The sequence below is a fragment of the Cinclus cinclus genome, chromosome 19 (assembly GCF_963662255.1).
Source record: "Cinclus cinclus chromosome 19, bCinCin1.1, whole genome shotgun sequence".
Taxonomy (NCBI): domain Eukaryota; kingdom Metazoa; phylum Chordata; class Aves; order Passeriformes; family Cinclidae; genus Cinclus; species Cinclus cinclus.
In genome coordinates this window covers 11,203,420-11,223,127 of record NC_085064.1, presented here as the reverse complement: position 1 = coordinate 11,223,127, position 19,708 = coordinate 11,203,420, and the positions used below count along the sequence as shown (strand labels likewise).

Here is a 19,708-nt window from a genome sequence, read left to right as displayed (position 1 = left end):
CCCTTCCACCGCCCTTTCCGCCGCGGCCATGGCGGAACCGACCGGGCCGTTTTATGTGCTCCGAGCCGGGACCGGCCGGTTCCTCTGCTACTGGGGACCCGACGGCGCCGTTTAGTGAGAGCGGGGCGGGAGAAGGAGCAGCTGGGGACGGGCACGGGCCCGGGCCCGGCCGGGGTTCTGAGCTGCTTTCTCCCGCAGTGTGACCGACGCGATGGAGGTCTGGGCCGGGGAGCTCGGCGGCTGCCCGGCGCTCGGCTGTGTATGTACTGGGGTGCCAGGGGGCGGGGGGCGACCCCGGGGCTGAGACCCCCGCGGGGCAGGGATGGATGTGGACTCGGGCTGGGCCGTGTTGGACGCGCTCTCCTCCTCCTCCTCTCTCTCTGCAGCGGTGCCCGCCGGAGGAGCACGGCGCGATGCTCAGGTGGGTCCCGCCGCCCTGGGACCTGCCTCGCCAGAGGCACCCTCTCACCCGGGGCTCCCCTTCTCTCCCGCTTCCCTCACCCCCGCTTCCCGCAGGGCCGCTCTGGGTCACGGGGCCGCCGCACTGAGCTTGGGCCGGGGTTCGGCCACGCTGCAGCTGCCGGAGGAGCCGCGGTGCCCGGCCCTGGCCCTCGCCCAGCTGCCCGCCGCCGAGGCCTGCAGCCAGCTGCAGGCGCTGGTCTTCGGCATGGCCGGCTGTATCGAGAGCCTGGAGAGGCGTCTGGAAGGTCCGTGGTGGGTTTAGAAGAGGGGAGGGCTAGCAGCTAGCAGCTCCTGCCGCCTTCATGGGATCGTCACCTCCACACTCCCTAAAACGCCCTAGATGCCCCAGTTCAGCCGTAGCAGGGGAGGGTTTCACCCCAGGTGGTTTCTTCTCAGTGGTCCCGATGGGCCAGCAGAAGAGCTGCTGCCTGTAACTTCCCTGTTTGGGCTGGCCCATTCTCAAAGCTGGCCAGGGTCTGCACCAGACCTCCATAGGCAGAAGAGACCTTGCCTGGGCCCAGAGGACACTAGTAGTATGTCTCACATCCCTGTTCTCATGGCCAGGATCACACCAGCATTCTAAATGTGGAGTCACAGACATATTTGTTGGAGGGATCTGGAAATATTTTGGAGCAGCAGCAGTCTGGATGGAAGTGTTGAGAGGAGAATGGGGAATTGGAGTGGAGGGAGCTCACTGGGGAGGCTTGAAGTGCTGCATGTGGAACTGGGGGGTGTTGTCACAAGCTTTTGCTCTGGCTACTGTCTCCATAGCAGTGGAGATGTTAGCATCTTCTTGCAGCCGTGAGAAGAACGCTGCCCGGAGCCAGCAGCTCTTCCTGCCAGGTAGGTACCGCCAGGGGCACCTGGCTTGGTCCTGCAATCTTTTGACTTCTCCTCCCTGGAGGCTGCTGGTCCTGTATCCATGTGCTCTCCAAGACACTCTTGAGTGCCCTCGGCTGTGGCTGCTGGCAGCCACCCATTGTCCTGGTGCTCTTCCAGGCAGAGCAGTGGCAAGGCTTAGTGTGGTGGCTCTCAGGGTGTCTGGGATGCTTAGGTCAAAGGCTGGGCATTGCCAGCCTCAGAAGGAGGGCAGGCTTTGTTGTGCTTCCAGACTGGAGGCTGTGGCAGATCCATGGCTCTTTTTGATAGAGGAGCCCAAGTTTGGCCCTTTCTTGAAGTCCGTCAGCCCTCTGCGGCTGCTGGTCCTGCCCGGCTCGGTTCCCGGAGGCTCCCTCTGGCTCTGGAGGGACTGGCAGGGGTGCCAGAGCTCCTGGGTAACCTGAAATCTGTGTCCCGCCTGTTCCTGACCGAGGCAGACCCCAGCCCCAAGAAGAGTAAGGCTTCTGGCTCAGCTTTGCCCGCCAAAAGGAAGGTCCCAGGGGAGTCTCTGATTAACCCTGGTTTCAAAAGGTCAGTGTGGGGCTGGGTGCTGCTTACTGGGCACCCTATGGGCTCTGCTCTGAAGTTATGTGACAGCAGGGCTTGGGGCTGCGGGCTCTGATGTTTCCTCCATCTCTTTCCAGCAAGAAGGCGCCATCTGGAGTGAATTTCGAGGACTCCTGATGGGTATCATCCTGTGCGCTGATGACAGCCCTATGGACCCCTGTGTCTAAAGGAGGAGGTGTCCCTGTTCCAGACTGCTGAGCTCCTTGACCCAGGGAGACAGCAGAGGCAGCAGTACCTGGCAGCCACCCCTCAGCTGGGGTGGTGGCAAGGCCCTTTGAGGGAGATAGGTGGAGCAGAGGGGACTCAGCATTGTGGGTTTTCCTCCTGCAGCTCTTCCCTGCTGGCAGGGACCAGCTCCTGACCTCACCATGAACTGTGGGAGTTTTAGATGGAGCTGTGATACTGTGGAATGGAAAGATCACCTGTGCTTTGCTTCTGGCCAGTAAAGGTGTTTTTAGCCAGCTGATCTCTCTGGGTGTGTTTGCCCATTTTGCCTCTCCCTTTTTCAGGAAGCCTTGGGCCTGTTTCAGCTGAACATGGAGGTCCGGGACTCAGAGAAGTTCCCTTCCCTGCCAGCTTTTTGCAAATGGGTGGGTGGTTAGAGCCTGACCAACCCCTCTGGAGAGCTGGTAGGGTGGGTTTTACCTTGCTGTGCACTGGGAGAGGATGAGGATATCAGTACAAAGCCTTGTGAGGGAGGAGCTGCTAGGGTGATCACACCAGACTCACACTGGTCCTTCTTGCAAAGCTTTTATTGATATCCAGGAGCTCTGAAGCTTAGCTTGGGTTTTCCCTGCTTCACAACCCCCAAGTCTGTTGAGAGCTTCCTGATAGTGTGCTTGGGGGCAACTGACCTCTGCCCATTACCTGTGCCATCTCCCTCCGGCTCTGTTCCTAGGTATCTATGGCTGTGCCAGGTCCCCTGACCCAGTGCAGGTGTGAGGGCACCCTGTGGTATCTGCTGCCCAAGTGGCTGGCACAGTGTGCCTATGCAAGTGGCTGCAGGACAGCTTGTCGTCCCCACCTCTGCCCCTGCCCTCAGCTGGGCACAGCTTTGGCACTGATGGTGCCCATGGTTGTGACCCCTTGCCCTCATCCTGATGCTCAAGGGGCCACAGAGCTTGTCCTGGTTGTGAGGAAGGGTGGGTGGCACAAGAGGGGCTCAGTGCACTGCAGATTGCTGCCAGCACCTGTGTGCCAGTGGAGGGAATTGGGGTGCAAGGGGCACAGCTCTCCTGTGCCCCTGCAGGCAGGGGCAGGGTGGGCACTGACCTCCTGCCTAACCCAAGCCTAGGCCCTGCACCCACTAGGGCACATGCCCGGCTCACTGCAGTGCCCGGACCACAGAACGATAGGCTTGTATGATCTCCTGGGTGTTGGGGCAGGTGTATTTGAACTCCTTGGTTTCACTGGCACTGTTGAGGTACCGCCACACGCCGCACATGTCCTTGGGGATCCCAAAGCGGCGGTAGTGCTGGCACACAACCTGCAGGCATGAATGGGAGAGACTTGCCTGACACTGTGCCAGGGAGAGCTCTACCACTGGGGCAGGCACCAGTTGGGAAGGGTGGCAGGGAGCCAGGGACATCCCTGGCACTGCACAGTTGAGGGCTGGCACTCAGGAGCAGATGCAGAGAGGAGTGGGATCTGTGGAAGGGCACTGTGCTGGGCAGGACTCCTGGGGAGAGGGATGCTGGGGCACACATAACTGAGAGAACAACAGGGAAAAGAGGAGGGGCTTGCTGTAGCCGCCAAGATGAAAGTGAGGGCATGGGGATGTCAGGTAAAGAAGGGCATGGTACTGGAATGACCGTGGCTTACCTGAACAATGTTGAGCTTGGGCAGCAGGTTGCAGTCAGCCAGTGTGAGGTGGTCTCCATCAAGGAAGCAGCGCTGGGAGGCCCGGAGATGGGGGTCCTGGGCCAGCTCATGCTCCAGAGGAGTGTTCAGGTATTCATCCAGCTTCAGCAAGGCCCGCAGGAGGCTCCGCTGCAGTGCTGCAGGAGGTTGGCCAGGTCAGTGCAGTCCTGCTTCAGGCAGGGGGCCCCTGCTCTGCTGTGGCCTCCTGCCAGCCCAGCCCTGTGTCCAGGCAGCAGCTGTCAGCCTCTTCCCATGTGGCTCAGGCTGGCACCTGCCTCTGCCCTCCCACAGAGACCTGGCACAGCCACAGTGGCCCACATATGGAGGGCAGTGCCTGGACAGACCCGACTGTGGACTGGGTGGGGGGACTGGGAAAACTCGGTGTGACCAGACTAAGCTTTGGGGTGTGGCACCTAAGAGGTTGCATGGGGTGCTCCCCTACCCATTCCTCACCCTCGTCCTGGGCAGGTACTGGATTCTTGATAAAGGCTGAGAACTTGTGGAAAACGTCGTTTCCAGCCAGGCTTGACTCCGGGTACTGCGGGACCAGACTGGGGCACCTGCGGGGACATGGACACAGTTGAGGCAGGTAGCAGAGGCTGACAGGCTCATCTGCTGTCAGCCCCCTCATCCCTCAGCTTGTCCTGCCCTTTGGGAGGGGCCCTTCCTCCTTTCAAGGCAGCACCAGCCACTTACATGGGGGGGCCCAGCTGGTCCTCCAGGAACTCCTCGATGGTGATGGTGTCGGTCTTGGTCTCACCGTTGTAGAGGAGGACAGGCAGCTGAGCACCTGGTGCAAAGTCCTTCAGCATGTCCAGCGCCCTGTGGGAGATGGGTACACTGCTGATGCCTGGTATGTCCAGGGCTTTGCAGAGCACTGTGTGCGTGTGTTCGTATTGTGCATATGTGTCCCAAGCAAAGGGAGTTCTGGGGGGCTGGTGCACAATGTGGTGCCCTCAGGCCCATCCTGCTCAGTGTGTGCCTAAGAAAATACCTGGCCAACCTCCCCCAGGCACCAATGGTCACCTGGGGAGGTACAGAAAGCTCCATGCATCCCATAGTGCCCACCCTTCACATCCCTTCCCAAAGTGTTGGGGACCTATCAACCCCCCACCCTGCACATGATCCCGCCCCAGGGCTGGCACCCCCTGGGACACCACTCACCTCTTCACGTCCACCGTGGTGAGAGTGAAAGGCACACCTTTGAGCAACAACACCATGAAGAGCCGCTGGCAGAAGGGGCAGTGCCCCACGCTCTCCCCATCTTCACTTGCCTGTGGGCACAGAAAGAGGGCTCAGCTGCCCTTTCGCCCTGGCATGGCCTCACTGGCAGCAGTCCCAGAGGGTACAGGGTGGAGATGACACGGCACATACCTCAACCCAGCCTGGCAAGCTGTGCTCCGGGCTATGGCACTAGCACCTGGCCCCTGCCTGCTCCCAGAGCCTCAGAAGCCATGTGGGACTGCAGGTGCTGGTCCTGGCACCCTGTAGGGGCAAGGACCTCCAGGCTGTGCCAGCCTCACAGTGCCAGGGGGACAAGGGCTTGAGACCAGTAGTGGCAGCAGGGGTGGCAGTGGCAGAAGACAGTCCAGGAGCAGAGATGTGCCAGAGGAAGGTGACAGCGATACTGGTGGCCCTGTCAACCCCTGCCACAATCCCAGGCGAGCTCCTTCCTGCCCTGCGCAGCCAGACAGACTGCTCTGGCCAGGCAGGGGCTGGGAAGGGCCTGGCAGGTGCAGGCTGCTAGGCTCTGCTTTCGGGGGTGAACCTGGTCCAACCTCCCGAGGTTTAGCTCCCACAGCTCCTGTGCCTGCAGGGCAGGAAGCAGCAAGCAGTGCACCCTGGAGAAGAGCCCAAGCTGCCTGTCCACCCACCTGCCTGCTGTCAGCCCCATTGCTGACCCAGTACTTGACCCCCTGCCCACTATCTGCCCCCCTGCCTGCCCAATGCCCACATCTGGGCACTGTAGTGGGTGGGGGCAGCCCAGCCACCCCACCACAGCACTGCCGGGGTTGTTTGCCAGGGCTGCCCACTGGCCTGAGGCACTGACGTGAGGACCCCCCTCACCTTGATGAAGAGCTGGATTTGGGGTTTTCCAGCCATGCTGCGTGGTGGCTCCTGGTGCACTGCTGGCTGCAACCTGAGTGCCCCAGCTGAAACCATGGCCCCTCCCAGCCCACATTCCTCCTCGGGGTGCACCCGCTTCCACCCACGCCTGGCCCCACGGCACAGACAGGAGGCCGTGCCATGGGGCCCCACCACTGGCTGCTGCCAGCCCCAGGCCGGTGAGTGCAGCTGGTGGCATTGCCAACTGCTGCCACTCCTGCCTGTACCCCCAGCCACCCCACACTGCCTGAATGATGACAAGCACTGGGCATAGGCCTGCGTTGTGCCCAGCATTTCTCACCCCTAGCAGGATCCTGCACCCCTGGGCACTGCCACTCTCCTCAGCCCAGGCCCTCCCAGGCACCCATCCTTGCCCTTCCCCCATGACCAACTACAGAGCCTGAATGGATCCAGTTATTTTTTAATTAAAATGATCATTATTTTCACATTTCATCTTCTTTTTGTTTGTTAGCAATATACAGGCAGCTCCAAGACATCCCCACCCCCAGGGGCCCCATGCCCAGGGCTGAGCATGGCACTGGCACTATGCCCACAGCTGCTGGCCAAGGACGTGCAGGGGGAGGCAAGGCCGGAAGTGGGGCCAAATTCAACGAAGTGACATTGTTAAGGCAGCAGCCACCTCTGCCCTGGGCACTACCTTCCCACTCCCACCCTTGGAGTGACTCGAGCAGCAACTGTGCCCAGGCAACCCTAAGCCCAGGGCAGGGAGGCCACTGTGACCATCCACTATATGGGCACCTCCACTGACCCTCAGAAGCATGGGGATGACAGCATGGTAGCAGGGGAAAGACTGGGTGGATGGGGAAGACGTTGTGCCTGTGATGCCAGTGCCCTTCTGGAGCCTGGAGCAAGTGTAGTGTCACAGGTCTGGGGCAAGGATAAAAGCCCAGAGCACAGCAGCAGTGCCCACCCTGGGGTGCCCCAGGGTGCCACCAAGGTGACAGCTGGGGACTCAAAGATGACACTATCCCCTCTCCCTGATAGCAAAGGGCAAACTTTGAGCTGGCTTGGCCCCCAGTATCCCCTTTGGAAGGCAGAGTGCGACCAGCATAGGAGCAGGTGCATGCTGGTGAGGGTTGCCCCCCTGTGCCCTCCAACTCATCCCAGATCCAGCCAGTTTCCCATTTGCCATAAAAAAAAAATATGGTCTGAAAAATCTGAAAATAGAGCTTCTTCCCCCAGTTTTCCCCCTATTGAAAATACTGTATATTGTATCACAATCTATAGCAGGTGGCATATGGGGCTGATGGTACCAGGGGGCATCCGGACAGTTAAGGTCAGGCCCTGCTCCTGTGCCCACATGGGGCCAGAGCCAGCCTCTCCTCACCTCCCATGGCTGCCAGCTGAGGTGCCTGGTGCTGCTCAGGGCCTCCAGAAAAGCCTGTGCCAGGGAGGCAGAGAGGGCATCAGAGCACACAGGGCAGACAGATCCTGGGTGCTCCCCAGGAAGGTACATGGCCGCCCTGGTGTGTTGCCAAAGACTGACACCCAGCAGTGCGGGGGGCAGGGTCAGCATCACAGGCCCTGCTGCCACCCCACCTCTAGGCACAGGTGCAGCTTGTTGAGAGCTGCAGGCACCAGCCATGGTCCCTGTGGGTGACAAGGCAGCAGGACCCTCTGCAAAAAGGAGGGGCACTGCTGGCTAAGGGGGTGCACACTGCTGGCCAGTGACACTGCCAGTCCCACTACTGCAGTCCATTCCTCCCCACCACCCCAGGCACTACTGCCAGGCTGTGCCAGCACCCACCCAGACTTGTCCTAACCTCATACCTTAAGGCCACCCCCCCAGCAGCTTCCAAAGCCATCCTAGGGTGCTACAACCCTCTCCCACTACCACCAATGACCCAACACTAAGAACCTAGTGCAGGTGGTTCCTGAACAGTGCTGGACACTGAGGAACAAGTGTCAGGGGAAAAGCGATGAGGAAGGGGACACAGCAGAAAGGTGGCAGAGCTGCAGCAATGCCCTGGGATAGGGGAAGCAAGTGGTGATGGCAGGCAAGAGGCAGGGTGAGACATTTGAGGGTGAGCAACAGGATTAGGGGCAGAGGGGAGAAAGAGCTGGTGCCAGCATGTGAAATACCCTGTGAATTACCCCTCTGGCCCCCCACATGCCTCTGTCATGGCACTGCTGCCTGGGGATGAAGCCAGTGCCCAAGGCCAGGGCAAACAGACCCCAGGGTGGGCAGGATGTACTAGCTGGAGTCGAGACATCCAATGACATCCCACTGGTGACAGAAATCGGTCATGAGTGAAGCACCAGAGCACCTGCCCCTGTGGTGCCCAGGGCAGCATCAGCCAGGGGTGATGTGGAAGCAGCCATCCTTCTTCTACCTCCATGGCGCCAGGCCTTGAGGGGGACCCACAGCCAAGGGTCCCCAGAGTGTAACATGCATGTCCAAAGGCACCGCTCACAAGACTGTGTGTCTCTGTCCCAAGGTGAGTGGGGGTGGCAGTGCTGGCACCAAGCCATATCCTTTCCTTCACAGTCTCCCTCCACAGCGTGTTGAGGACCATGCTGCTGGCATCATGCAGTGATGCTGCTCCAGAGCTGACGGGGGCAAAAGCCACCGCAGTGGTGGCTCCTGAGGTCCATCCAGGCATTGCTGTACCCACTGTGTACTCCTGGCATGTGGCTCCAGCTGCGGCAACTCCACTCCACGGGGCAAAGGGAGGGGAGAGGCCAAAAGGGTTTGGTGGCTTGACAACATGGTCGTCCCAAGGGTCTCAGCACAGCGTGTCCGTGTTGAAGGAGAGCTGAGCCTGAGCAGGGAGACAAGCAGGGCTCAGGGGCTGCCCACTTAGCCAGTACACCCAGAGCATCTGGAGCCAGATTATGGCACACATGGCAGAGTAGACACCTCTCCAAGAGAGCCCCCACCCCTCCCGGGCCCAGCCCCGTCTCCACTGTCACCTCTATGGTGTCACAGCACCCAGTCCCAGGGCCCGTGGCACAGACACAGATGGCACCAGGAACACCCACATCTAGGGACCACCTCTCACCCTCTCCTCCTCAAAGCTGATGAGGCCTTCGTCATCAGTCTCCAGGTCCTCCTGCTCCTCCACCACGAGGGCCTGCAGCTCAGTGGGGGCAGTGCGGGGGCGCAGCAGGCTCAGCATGCGCTCCAGGGGTGACTGCAGGACACAGCTGGGGCTGGTCTCCTGCTGCTCCAGGTTGTCACTTTGCTTCTTGGCAAAATTCACAAACACCTGAGGAGGAAGGGGCAGGAGACTCAGGTATTTGCAGGCACCTCCACCCCATGCTGGTCAGCATCCAGGGCATCCTGCCGTGCGGTGGCTGCAACATGTTTCCCATCTAGCTCCTACCCCTGCCCCAAAGGCAGTTCCTGCCTAGCACTTTGTAACTCCCTGGGGATAAGCATCCAGGTGCCCATGCTGTCCCCAGTCTTACATTGTCCAGCGTGGTTTGGCTGACAGAGTAGTCTTCAATGCCCAGCACATCCACCACCTGCTCCATCTTGCTGAACACCTGTGCCAGTGAGATCTGATCTGACTTCAGCTGGTACTGGGCCTTGGTGTGATGACGCTCCTGGGGGGTGGTCAGAGAGAGCACTGAGCCCTCACTCCCAGACTCCCTCCCATCACCCCATGGAGGATGAAGGCTGCTTGTGCCCTGAAGTGGGGGCTGGTAGGGGACAGCACGGCCGCCATGGGCAGCTCACCTTCAGGACAGCCTCAGGGAAGTTACGGTTGAAGAACCTCACCACCTCCTTGACATTGAGGCTGGACTTGGTGCGCACTGTGATCATGTAGCCATCACCAAACCTGCACAGGAACAAGGCACCCCATGAGGACCTGTCCCCTCATCTGCACTCCCCTGACCCTATGGAAGTGAATGATGCTCTCAGGCAGCCACTACTGGACACCAGGCCAGTGGCAGGGCAATTCAGTAACCCCATTCCCTGCCCACCTCTAAAGCAGCACCCATACAGAGGGCTGGTATCTTGTCACAGATGCCACACTGTCACCCAACCATGGGGATCCTGCCTCCTCCTGCCCAGCAGCACACAGAGGCTGCTGGGCCCCATGCAGGCATACTAAACTCCTGCCAGGCTCTTACCTGTTTTTCAAGTGCTGAATGCTGCCAAGACACTTGAGCCGCCCATTCACCATGATGGCCAGGCGAGTGCAGAGGGCCTCGCACTCCTCCATGCTGGGGTGGTAAGGGAGGATTCAGTGGGGGGCATAGGAGGACAATGCCAGGGCTATAAGGGGGGTAGGTGGAGAGCTGGGCTTCCCAGGCCATCACCCAAATGCCGTGGCCCCACCACCAGGGATGAGAGAAGGCCACAGAGGGTGTCCCCTGCTCCTCGTGCCCCGACCAAATGCCATTCCCTGGGGAACAAGGAGCCCTCTCCCTCCCACATGGCACCCCAGGTGCTTGGAGGCGTCAAAGGCACAGAACCCCTGTGGACCTGTGAGATGTGAGCACCACGGAGCGACCTGTTTTGATGACATCAAGGATGAGGTTCCAGAGGAAGCGCCGTGCCTTGGGGTCCATCCCTGTGGTTGGTTCATCCTGGAGACAGACAGCACCCTCAGACATGCCAGCCCTGGGAGGGACCCTGCCATCTCTTCCTGTCCTGAGTCCAGCTCAGGCCATCATCCCACGCTCCAGGAGATGCGTGGTGTGTGGTGAAGCAGGGGGTGGGCACTGCCCACCCAGGGTCATTTTTCTACCCTCAGGGCGCACCAGGAAGATGAAGGCTGGGTATCCAATGAGCGCAATGGCTGTGGATAGCTTCCTTTTGTTGCCCCCGCTGTAGGTGCTGGCAGGCTTGTCTGCGTACTTGGTCAACTCCAGCTTCTTCAGTGCCCACTTGACCACCTGCAAGGCATGAGGGACTGATGGCATCCTGCCAAGGCCACAGGGCTGGCAGAGCAGGAAGGGCTTGGGCTCCCTGGCACAACAGCTGCTGACTACAAGCCACGTGCCAATCAGGGGAGCCCCATGGCAACCCATGGTGCAGCCATGAGCACTGGTGGGGATGTGCAAGTGCATGTGCCTGGCCCTGGCAGTCCATGTGGGCACACTGCCAGGGTGGCACTGCCATGAGAGCAGCAGCAGTGGCTCAGGCTGCTGCTGCTGCCCAGTGAGATGCCATCCCTGTGGCACAGCACCAGCCCTTGGATGATGCCAACTGGTTTGCCCAGAGCCCTACCCGCTCCTCATCCTTCCAGGGGATGCCACGCAGGCGGGTGTAGAGCTCCAGGTGCTCTTGGGCTGTCAGCTCATCGAAGAGTGCGTCAAACTGGGGGCAGTAGCCCAAGCTCTGCTGGACCTGCAGGAGCTCCTTCAGGATGCTGCAGGAGAGGATTGAGGGTTTGTGGGAAGGAATTCTTTTCGTGAGGACTGCTGCTGAACCCCTTTTCACACGCCTTTACACTGGAGCATATTACCCCAGGTAAAACCCCACCAGGCAGCCTCAGCACAGGGCCACTGTCACTTGCCCCACATTCCAGGTTGATGGTCACCCAGGAGGACACAAGGCTGCAGAGTCCTACTGGGACACAAAAGCTCACTCATACTGCTCTATCCTGGGAGCCCTCCAAGCAGACCTCATCCCATCCCCAGGAAAGCAGGCAGCCCCAGGCCTTCCCTTACCTGTGTCCATTTATGAACGCCTCTCCACCTGTGGTGCTCTCATCCCCTGTCAGCATCTTGAATGTTGTGGTCTTGCCCGCACCATTGACACCCAGCAGCCCAAAGCATTCTCCAGGGCGCACACCCACACACAGCCGGTCCACAGCCAGGATGCGTCCAATCTTTCGGGATTTGTACACCTGGCAGGGAAGGGTGTGAGGACTCAGCCCACCAGGAGCCAGTTGGACCCACTGCCCCACCCACATCCCTGGGCTGGGCTGATCCCAGGAGTCTCCTTGCAGCCTGAGGCAGCCCCCACCTTTGTGAGGTTCTCGATCTTTAGCATGTCATTGTCAGCATCACCACGCAGGACCCGGTGCCTCTCATTGGCCACGTCAATATCATCCTCAATGGGTTTGGTGGAGACAGGTAGGCGCCTGTGGGAGGGGGCAGAGGCAGGGGGGAATGTGGGACCAGGAGCTGCATTCCTGACAGGCCCAGGCAGTTCCCACTCAACACTGCCAGAAGGGCAGCCTGAAGTTCAAGGGTCCCAATGGCAAATCTTTACCCCATGGCCAGCCCCGACATCCCTGCCCTGCACCACACTCACTGAGGCTTCCGGAAGAAGTTGTACTGGCACATGATGGTGATGAAGAAGCCAACAAAACCTTCAATTGTCATGGCAACCAGTCCCCGAGTCACGATGTCCCATTCAAAGGGTGATTTCATTTTATCAAACTGCCCTGAATAGGAGAAAGAGGAGAAAGCAGCTGGGGACACCTTCCCATGGGGAGAGCTCGGTTGTACCTCCTGAGTTGAACCATGACAATGACACTGCTCCTCTGTTCGCCCACCACAGCTGCTTGGGCTTGTCGCAACACGATTCCCTCTCAGAGCACAGGTGCTGTGGAAATTATCTGGAAAGTTTTCAACCTCAGTAGGATGAATCAACTCAGCTGAGAGTGGAATCAAGAGAGATTTGTCAAATCCTGACCCCAAACTGTCCCTCATGATGCCAGCAGCACTTGGGTTATGTACAGAAGCTGCTCAAAAAGCAAAGAGCAGGGGAGCTTGTGAGGCCAGGATGAAGCTGTAAGTGGCAAAAGGCTTGTGTTTGCTGGGCACCATAGCCCCCAAGAAACCCTGTATGGAAGGAGAGTTCCTGCAGCCCCCACCCCTCCTATCACAGCACAGACCCACAATGGCCTGCCACACCTATGCTATGCTGCCACTAAGATCCTCCACAGTCTCACCGTGGCCCACCACAGGCAGCGTGCACAGCAGCGGAGTCACATATCTCTGTCAGGGCTCACACCCTCTTCTCCCAGTGGGGCTGCTATCTGGGATGGCCCAAGGAACCACTTCCAGCAACACTGGCACTATGCCACAGCTGACCTCCAGCTGTCTCTTTTTCTGTGCCCCACCTAGAGTTCATCTCCTTGGCTCTTTGCTCCAGGTTGTTCTGGACCTTGGCACACCCCCATGGGGCAGGCAGAGTGGATGTGACAGCATCGTGGTCCCCTCCAGCCCCACATACCCTGGAGCAAGGGAGGGAGAGAACAAGAGGCCGTACCAATCTTGGCATAGTACTCATTGATGTATTCATTGTAGGCCATCTCCATCAGGCCGTGGCCCAGGTTGTAGTTAGGGAACACGAGGAAGCAGCTCTTCAGGTAGCTGTTCACCACCTTCAGGTCCTGTGAGGACAGCAGAGAGCACACAACCATCAAATAACCCTGAGTGAGTGGAAGAACCAGGATCCCCAAGATCCACAGCCCAGTCAGGTCTCATGGCTGATCCTGCTAGAAACAGACCTCCTGAGGTCTCTCCAAGCCTGAGCTGCCCCACAGACAGATGTCAGCATCTCCCTTCCAGGTGGCCCTCAGCAGCACCGTGAATGCCATACCTTGTCATGCTCAAAGAGCTGCAGCAGGAACGTGGCGACAGTGGCTGTGATGCCAATGAAGAGGTTGATGACGATGAGGAAGACATAAGCAGAGCTGGGCACCTCAAACCAGAAGGAGGCTGGGTACATGATAGGAGTGATGGACCAGCTGGGTAGGTGAGAAGAAGCACATGTTGATATGGCAGCAGAGGGGTCCCCAGCCTTGGGACTGCTAATTTCCTGCTGTTCCCAAGCTCTCCCACCCCAGCCCTCACAGCCACTGTACTCCAACCAGCTATGGGGGCTGCAGAAAATCACAATGGTTTGGACTGGAAAGGACCTTTCAAGGTCATCTAATCCAGTCCCCGCCCATAGGCAGGGATACCTTCCACTAGTGCTCCAAGCTGTCTGACCCAGTCTTGAACATTTCCATGAATGGGACAGCCACAGCTTCTCTGGGCAATCTGTGCCAGGGCCTCACCACCCCCATAATGAAGAATTTCTTCCTAATATCTGGTCTAAATGGCTGTCTTTTAGTTTAAAACCAGCACCCTGTAAGACTCTGGAAGCATCCCCATTGCCTCCTGACCAGCCCCCTCTGAGCAACGTACCCATACAGCAGGAAGAGGGAGAGGACAGCAGGGAAGTTGGTGGGAGAGGTATATGCTGGGAGGTCAAACACGAACAGGATGATGATGCAGCATGTGGCCGGCACCAGGTAGTTTAGCTGGAGAAGACAGAAAGCTCTGTGACTGCCCACTCCCTGGCACAGCTACCGGCTTGGCCAGTGGGGCCACATGTCCTGCTTACCATGTCCCACATGTAGTTGGCCAGCCAGTAGATGACAGGGTCACAGCCACTCACAAACTGCAGGTGTTTGGCCTTGGTAGCCTTTTCAGCCACCAGAAATACCACAAAGCTGGCTGGGACGAAGGACATGGCCACAATGATGAAGATGGCAATCACCACATCTGTGCCTTGCAGGCTGGATGGGGAACAGGAAGAGCAGGGACTCCATCACCCTCAGTTGCCTGGGGAAGGGCCACCCACCCTGGTGTGGGACAGTCACTGTGCACAGAGCAGGGCATGGCACAGGGACCCCAACATCACAGCCACCCTGTCCCTCCCTACCATGCAGCCTGTGGAGCAGAAGCCTCGGCCTTCCCCTGCAATCACCAGTAAAAAGCCCCCTACCTCCCATGGGACAGCCACCCACCCTCAGACCCTCTCCTTGGACCTACAGGTAATCCAGGGACAGGCTGGCACTTGTTTTGTTCATGGGGTGATTGGTGACTGTGATGCCTGCAACAACGATCAAGAAGAAACAACGGAAGCATGAAAACTGGCTTAGGACACAGACCTCTGTCCCCAGTCTGTCTGGTTGTGGCTCCGAGGAGGATGGGTTTCCAACCTGAAGCTCAGCAGGAGCTGGGCTCTCTGAAGCAAGTCAGCACCTCAAGGACAAGCCCTCCCCTCACTGGAGACCACCCTTGGACATGTCACAAGCCCAGGCACTTTCAGGCAGCACTTTGGGACATTCCAGCCCAGGCCTTACAAAGAGCTCATGCCAGCTCTCATATCTCAAGAGCTGAGGTGTGTGAACCCCTGTTCCAGCTGGACATTAGCCTGCTTGGCCCAAAGTAGACACTGTACTTTGGAGCCTGGTTGGACCATGCCCCAATACTGTTCCTGACATGATCCTACCCGCAAACACCTCCAGATCCTCACCATAGGCAGCAGGGTTGCCCTTGTTCTTGGGCAGGTTGGCTCTCAGGATGGCATTGTTGAGGGCATTGAGGTAAGTGGGCATGCTGTGGTAGCCCTTGTTGTTGTAGAAGACCTGGAGGAGGAGAGAGGAACAGTGGGAGATGGCAAGAGAGCTGGGCCCAGAGATGTACTGGGAGGGAGGGATAGGATGGGACAGACAGCCAGCCAGGGCAGGCACCTTGTGCTCAAGGCTGTGGCAAGAATAGGCCATGGCTGACGGTACTGGGCCAGACCTGCTGACCACTCCCCCATGGCTCCAGCCTCCCAAAGCACTTGGAGAGCAATACAGCAGAGCAGTCCCAGGGGTCCCTGACTGCCCCCTTTCCTCCCCACCCATCTCCCCTGCCCCGAGGTACGGTGCTGTCCCACCTGGGCCGTTCTCCGCACAGCAATCTTGCGCACTGTGGCTGGAGCCCGGGCTCCGAAGGAGGCTGGGATGGATTTCTGGACGTTTCCAAACGTGAGTGCCCCATACCTGTGGAACAAGGCAGTGCTGAGGAAGTGGCAATTGCTGTCCCCCACCTCCATGCATGCTTGAGCATGCTGCTGTCTCCAGCCAGCATCCTAGGGAAGGTCTGGAACCCAGACCCCAGTTTCTCATCCCTGCTCTATGGTACAGGGGAGACCCTCCCAGCCTCCCCTCTTGCCTGTGCAGCCGGAAGCGGTCCGAGGTGTAAAGCAGATACTCAGAGACGTTGCGCCCTGTAATATCCGTCAGGATGTCCCCTGTCACCACCTTCATCTGTGGGGGATGGCCCCCCACGCCACTAGGGCAGGAGAAGCCAGTCCCCTGCATGGAGCATGTGCACTTGATGGGCTCATGGATGATGCGGGGCAGGGCGGGGGCTGAGGTCACAGTCCCTGAGGAGCAGAAGGGATGGCTCACAGGCTTCTGCCTGCTCCAGCTGCTGGGGATAGCATGAGAGTTGGGCAGCTGGCCAGGCAGGGTCCTGGTGACCTCCCTGCTGGAGACAAATCCCAGACACAAGAGCACCCAGCATAGGTGTTACCTTTAACAGTGGAGAAGGCTGTGGAATTCCACGCATGGAGCAGGTCCTCATCCATTGACATGGGGTAGTCAGAGGGAGCCGGGGATGGAGGCAGTGGCACGAAGTTGGAAAGCGGAAGGCCCTGGGTGAAGGAGTCAATGCACATGGCATCAAAGTACTTGGCTGCGAGCATTCTGGTCTCGTTGCTATTGAGGTTGAGGGTCTGCATGGGCTGGTCCAGCGTATTGTTGAAGGGTGTCTTGAGCACACAGGTGGCCCCCACACCAGAGGGCAGATGGAAAGTGTTCACCAGCTGCTGAGGGCTGGCATCGGGAGACAGCCTAATGCTGCAGGAGAAAGGAGCAGGAGACACCGATCTCAGCACTGTGGCCATCTTCCTCTGGGACGTCCCTGAGGCCTTGGCACTTATGGGCACACACACAGCCTGTGCCTGGCATGACTTAGTTGATAGTCACAGTGTCAGGGCTGGCACATCTCCCAGAGACACCGTGGCCAGGATAGAGGTTGCTTTCTATAAGGGAACATGGCACCAGCCAGGCTCTGCTCCAAGCCTGAGCCAGCCCTGGCACTAGGCCTGCTATGGGCTGCCCTCCCCACCTGCCCCCCTTACAGTCCCACAGATTGAGTCAGGGATGGGCCTTGGGCACGGGGTGCTGGTCACTAGCAGTGGCAGCTCTCACCGGTACTCACGCCGCTCCTCATTGGCATAAGGAATGAAGTTGCCCTTGGGCTGAGTGTAGTTGTGGTACTGGGATGGCGAGAGAATGAGGGGTGGCAGGTCACCTGTAGGGACAAGGACAAGAACCTGCTTGTACCCACACTGCACACAGGGAGACAGCCTTGGCCTTGTCCTCCTGCAGCCAGTGGCCACAGTGGGCAGGTCGCCCAGCATGCAGGTGGCTAGCATGCACCTATTTCAGGCACGGAGAGTGCCACAGTCATGGCCACACAGACGAAAAAGGCGGGCAGGAGGATCTGCGAGAAGAGGGCCTTGGTGTTGCGCTTGGCACAGTGGAAGCGTTTGACAATCAGCCCATGGAACTGGCGCAGCTTCAGCCACGAGCCTTCCAGCTTGAAGCTTCCCTGACCTGCCAGGTCACAATCCTCGGCTTCCACCTCTGCTTCTTGCCCTGGGAGGGAGAGGGGCATCAGCCTTCTGGCACAGCTGCTCCCACACCTGCCTGGGCTCCCAGGAAGCTGAGCCAGGTACCCAGCCAAGCTCAGCCACCCTAACGGTCAGGACAGCACCCAACCCCAACTCTGCCACCCAGCCACAGCAGCAGTGCAGTGGGAAGCAAGGTATCTGGCAGGCGGGTTCCTCTTGGCCTCAAAATGAAAATTCAGACAATAGTTAAAGAAAAACAACCTAATTTGGTGCTTTTTTCTAGGACCCTTCCATTTTCCCATCAGCTCTGACAGCTAGTGAAGGGTCAGCACAGTCAGGAACAGAGGACAAGACACAGGTACGAGTCCCAGCAAGACAGTGGGAGCTCTGTCTCCCACAGACCTGCTGGGGGGGAAGAGGTGGCACATTCCTAAGTTAGTCACAAGAGTTGTGAGATAACCCAAACAGGATCTCTGACTACAGCAATAACCTCGAGGCACTTCCCTGCATCCTCTCTATCCAGCAATCCCAGCATCCCTTGCACACAGGGCAGGGTATGACAGGTGAAGCCATCACCTGGAAGGTGACACTGTGCCCAAGGACCAAGAGGAGAAACCCAACTGGTGCCAGTGTGGGAAGAGAGCATGTTAGTGGGGCAAGTCTGCAAGGTGGCACTGGAAACCTGCAGGAAGCAGAGGCAGAGCCAACACTGGCTGCTCTCACTGGCTCCATGCCTTGGCACATGCACACCCTAACAGTAAGGGGTACGAACTTGTGGAAAGAGGCTGTTCCCAGCCCTCCCACCCAGGCTGTGGCTCTCTGGGTGCTGGGTTTCTGGATGCCCCATCAGACCCCTCCCCAGGGGCTCTTGTCCCAGCAGTCACAGCCACCCATGTCAGACACAACCACATGCCCAGAGGGACTGGGCCAGCTGCCTGCCCTGGGCAAGACCTCCATGTCCCAGCTAAGTGACTCCCTCAGCCCCTGCTGCTGGCAGGGCACCAGCGGCACCAACCTTGCAGACTGACGTTATCGGGGTCCTGCTGGTTATCGAACAGGGGCACATAATCCCCAAAGAATTCGGAATAAGCCCCACCTTCATCACCACGCACAGAGCCCACTGAGGATGCTGAGTGCAGGGAGGCCTGTGACTGCGCCAGCTTGGAGCAGGTCACCAGGTTGCTGAGCTCCACCTCAGGCTTCTCTGGCATGGCTGCTTCAGCCAGGGGCTCCCCGTTGGCTTCAGACTTTAGGCCCAGCTCAGAAGTGGGTGGCTGCAAGGCATCCTTGGACTCCTTCATGTCTGAAAGGGAACACGTGGGTTGCCACCAGCCATGCTACTCTTCACTGCAGCATGGCACCAACTGGGGATGGATTGTATCACAGAATCTCAGACTGGCTTGAGCTGGAAAGGATCTCATCTCATTCCACCCCTCTGCCACAGGCAGGGACACCTTCCACTATCCCAGGTTGCTCCAAGCCTCATCCAACCTGACCTTAAACACTTCCAGGGATAGTGCACCCACAGCTCCTCTGCATGACCTGTGCCAGGGCCTCACCACCCTCACAGGGGAGAATTTTCTTCTAACACCTAATCTAAACTTTTCCTCTTTTTGTTTAAAACCATTCCTCCCTTGTTCTAACACTATCTGCCCTCTCTCTCATTTCTTCAAGACTCCTTTAGGCACCAGAAGGTGCCCATAGCCTCTTCTCCAGGTCAACACCCTCAGCTCTCCCAGTCTAGCTCCATGGCAGAGGCGCCCCAGCCCTTGGAGCATCTCTGTGGTGTCCTCTGGAGATCTGTGCTGAGGACACCAGAGCTAGCCACTATTCCAGGTGGGAGTAAACCCAGAGTGGAGCAGAGGCTAGCTGCCCTTGGCTGGGCTCTGCTGGAAATCTTGCCACCTGGAACAGCAGAGTCCTGCAGCTACCGAGCCCAGCAAGATCACACAGCCCCTCACTAGCCCCAGCATCACCTTGTGCCCCCCCCCAGCACCCATACCCACGTCACTGTTCTCCAGAGACTGATCCTCCTCAGACACCTTCAAGAAGACTTCTTCCAGTGTGGTGTCCATCAGCCCAAAACTAGTGAGGTCCAGCTCTTCCAGGCTCTGCTCCAAGTGCTGTGGGAGCAAAGCACTGTGTGAGGAGGGCAGATGTCTACAGTGCCACAGCCCCTTGCTTGCCCACTCTGCCAGCCCCTGCAGGCACCTGGAAGAGCCTCTCAAAGCAGCCTTTCTTGACAGCTTCACTGGGCAGGATGTAGGAGAGCTCTGTGTTGGTGTCTGAGATGAGGAGGCAGGAGGCCACGTACTTCTTGATGAACTGGGAGACACGAGGCTCAGAGCAGGGGCTCACAGAGGAGTGGCCCAAGGGGCTGTGTGGCTGGCCTGGCTCTGGGACAGAGGGATAGTACCCATTGGTCAGTTGACATCTGGCCTC

General features: G+C 58.7%; 3 protein-coding genes across 5 annotated transcripts in view; 1 reads left to right on the top strand and 2 right to left on the bottom strand.

Annotated features, from left to right (window-relative positions):
* The first annotated feature begins 28 nt into the window (after window positions 1-28).
* On the top strand, window positions 29-2,369 carry PAXX (PAXX non-homologous end joining factor). 3 transcript variants are annotated; one of them, XR_009933806.1, is made up of 6 exons: window positions 29-114; window positions 199-259; window positions 387-421; window positions 517-707; window positions 1,234-1,872; window positions 1,986-2,041. XR_009933806.1 is itself a non-coding variant. In XM_062505607.1 (4 exons), the coding sequence occupies exons 1-4, from the start codon at window positions 323-325 to the stop codon at window positions 2,023-2,025; spliced, it is 591 nt and encodes a 196-aa protein (XP_062361591.1). In that variant the 5' UTR covers window positions 299-322; the 3' UTR covers window positions 2,026-2,369. The 3 variants fall into 3 exon arrangements, 1 of the variants encoding a protein (XP_062361591.1); XM_062505607.1 differs by lacking the exons at window positions 29-114; window positions 199-259 and having other exon boundaries at window positions 299-707; window positions 1,234-1,305; window positions 1,779-1,872; window positions 1,986-2,369; XR_009933805.1 differs by lacking the exons at window positions 29-114; window positions 199-259 and having other exon boundaries at window positions 299-707.
* An 863-nt stretch (window positions 2,370-3,232) lies between these two features.
* CLIC3 (chloride intracellular channel 3) lies at window positions 3,233-6,177 on the bottom strand. The gene is made up of 6 exons (XM_062505876.1): window positions 5,836-6,177; window positions 4,933-5,042; window positions 4,465-4,590; window positions 4,222-4,328; window positions 3,730-3,905; window positions 3,233-3,394 (listed from the first exon to the last, which is right to left on the bottom strand). The coding sequence occupies exons 1-6, from the start codon at window positions 6,166-6,168 to the stop codon at window positions 3,233-3,235; spliced, it is 1,014 nt and encodes a 337-aa protein (XP_062361860.1). The 5' UTR covers window positions 6,169-6,177.
* A 2,359-nt stretch (window positions 6,178-8,536) lies between these two features.
* Window positions 8,537-19,708, bottom strand: part of ABCA2 (ATP binding cassette subfamily A member 2) — a 31,374-nt gene continuing 20,202 nt past the window's right edge. The window contains exons 25-49 of the mRNA XM_062505661.1: window positions 19,478-19,662; window positions 19,269-19,389; window positions 18,282-18,569; window positions 17,073-17,279; window positions 16,842-16,944; window positions 16,181-16,487; window positions 15,799-16,085; window positions 15,521-15,626; window positions 15,113-15,224; window positions 14,626-14,686; window positions 14,195-14,369; window positions 13,996-14,111; window positions 13,406-13,553; window positions 13,073-13,196; window positions 12,110-12,242; window positions 11,819-11,936; window positions 11,521-11,699; window positions 11,078-11,219; window positions 10,609-10,743; window positions 10,331-10,434; window positions 9,976-10,068; window positions 9,578-9,680; window positions 9,307-9,444; window positions 8,898-9,104; window positions 8,537-8,657 (exon numbers count right to left, since the gene is read on the bottom strand). Of these exons, the coding sequence (XP_062361645.1) occupies window positions 8,622-8,657; window positions 8,898-9,104; window positions 9,307-9,444; window positions 9,578-9,680; window positions 9,976-10,068; window positions 10,331-10,434; window positions 10,609-10,743; window positions 11,078-11,219; window positions 11,521-11,699; window positions 11,819-11,936; window positions 12,110-12,242; window positions 13,073-13,196; window positions 13,406-13,553; window positions 13,996-14,111; window positions 14,195-14,369; window positions 14,626-14,686; window positions 15,113-15,224; window positions 15,521-15,626; window positions 15,799-16,085; window positions 16,181-16,487; window positions 16,842-16,944; window positions 17,073-17,279; window positions 18,282-18,569; window positions 19,269-19,389; window positions 19,478-19,662 (3,728 nt within the window). The 3' untranslated portion in view covers window positions 8,537-8,621. The remainder of the gene's footprint in view (window positions 8,658-8,897; window positions 9,105-9,306; window positions 9,445-9,577; window positions 9,681-9,975; window positions 10,069-10,330; window positions 10,435-10,608; window positions 10,744-11,077; window positions 11,220-11,520; window positions 11,700-11,818; window positions 11,937-12,109; window positions 12,243-13,072; window positions 13,197-13,405; window positions 13,554-13,995; window positions 14,112-14,194; window positions 14,370-14,625; window positions 14,687-15,112; window positions 15,225-15,520; window positions 15,627-15,798; window positions 16,086-16,180; window positions 16,488-16,841; window positions 16,945-17,072; window positions 17,280-18,281; window positions 18,570-19,268; window positions 19,390-19,477; window positions 19,663-19,708) is intronic.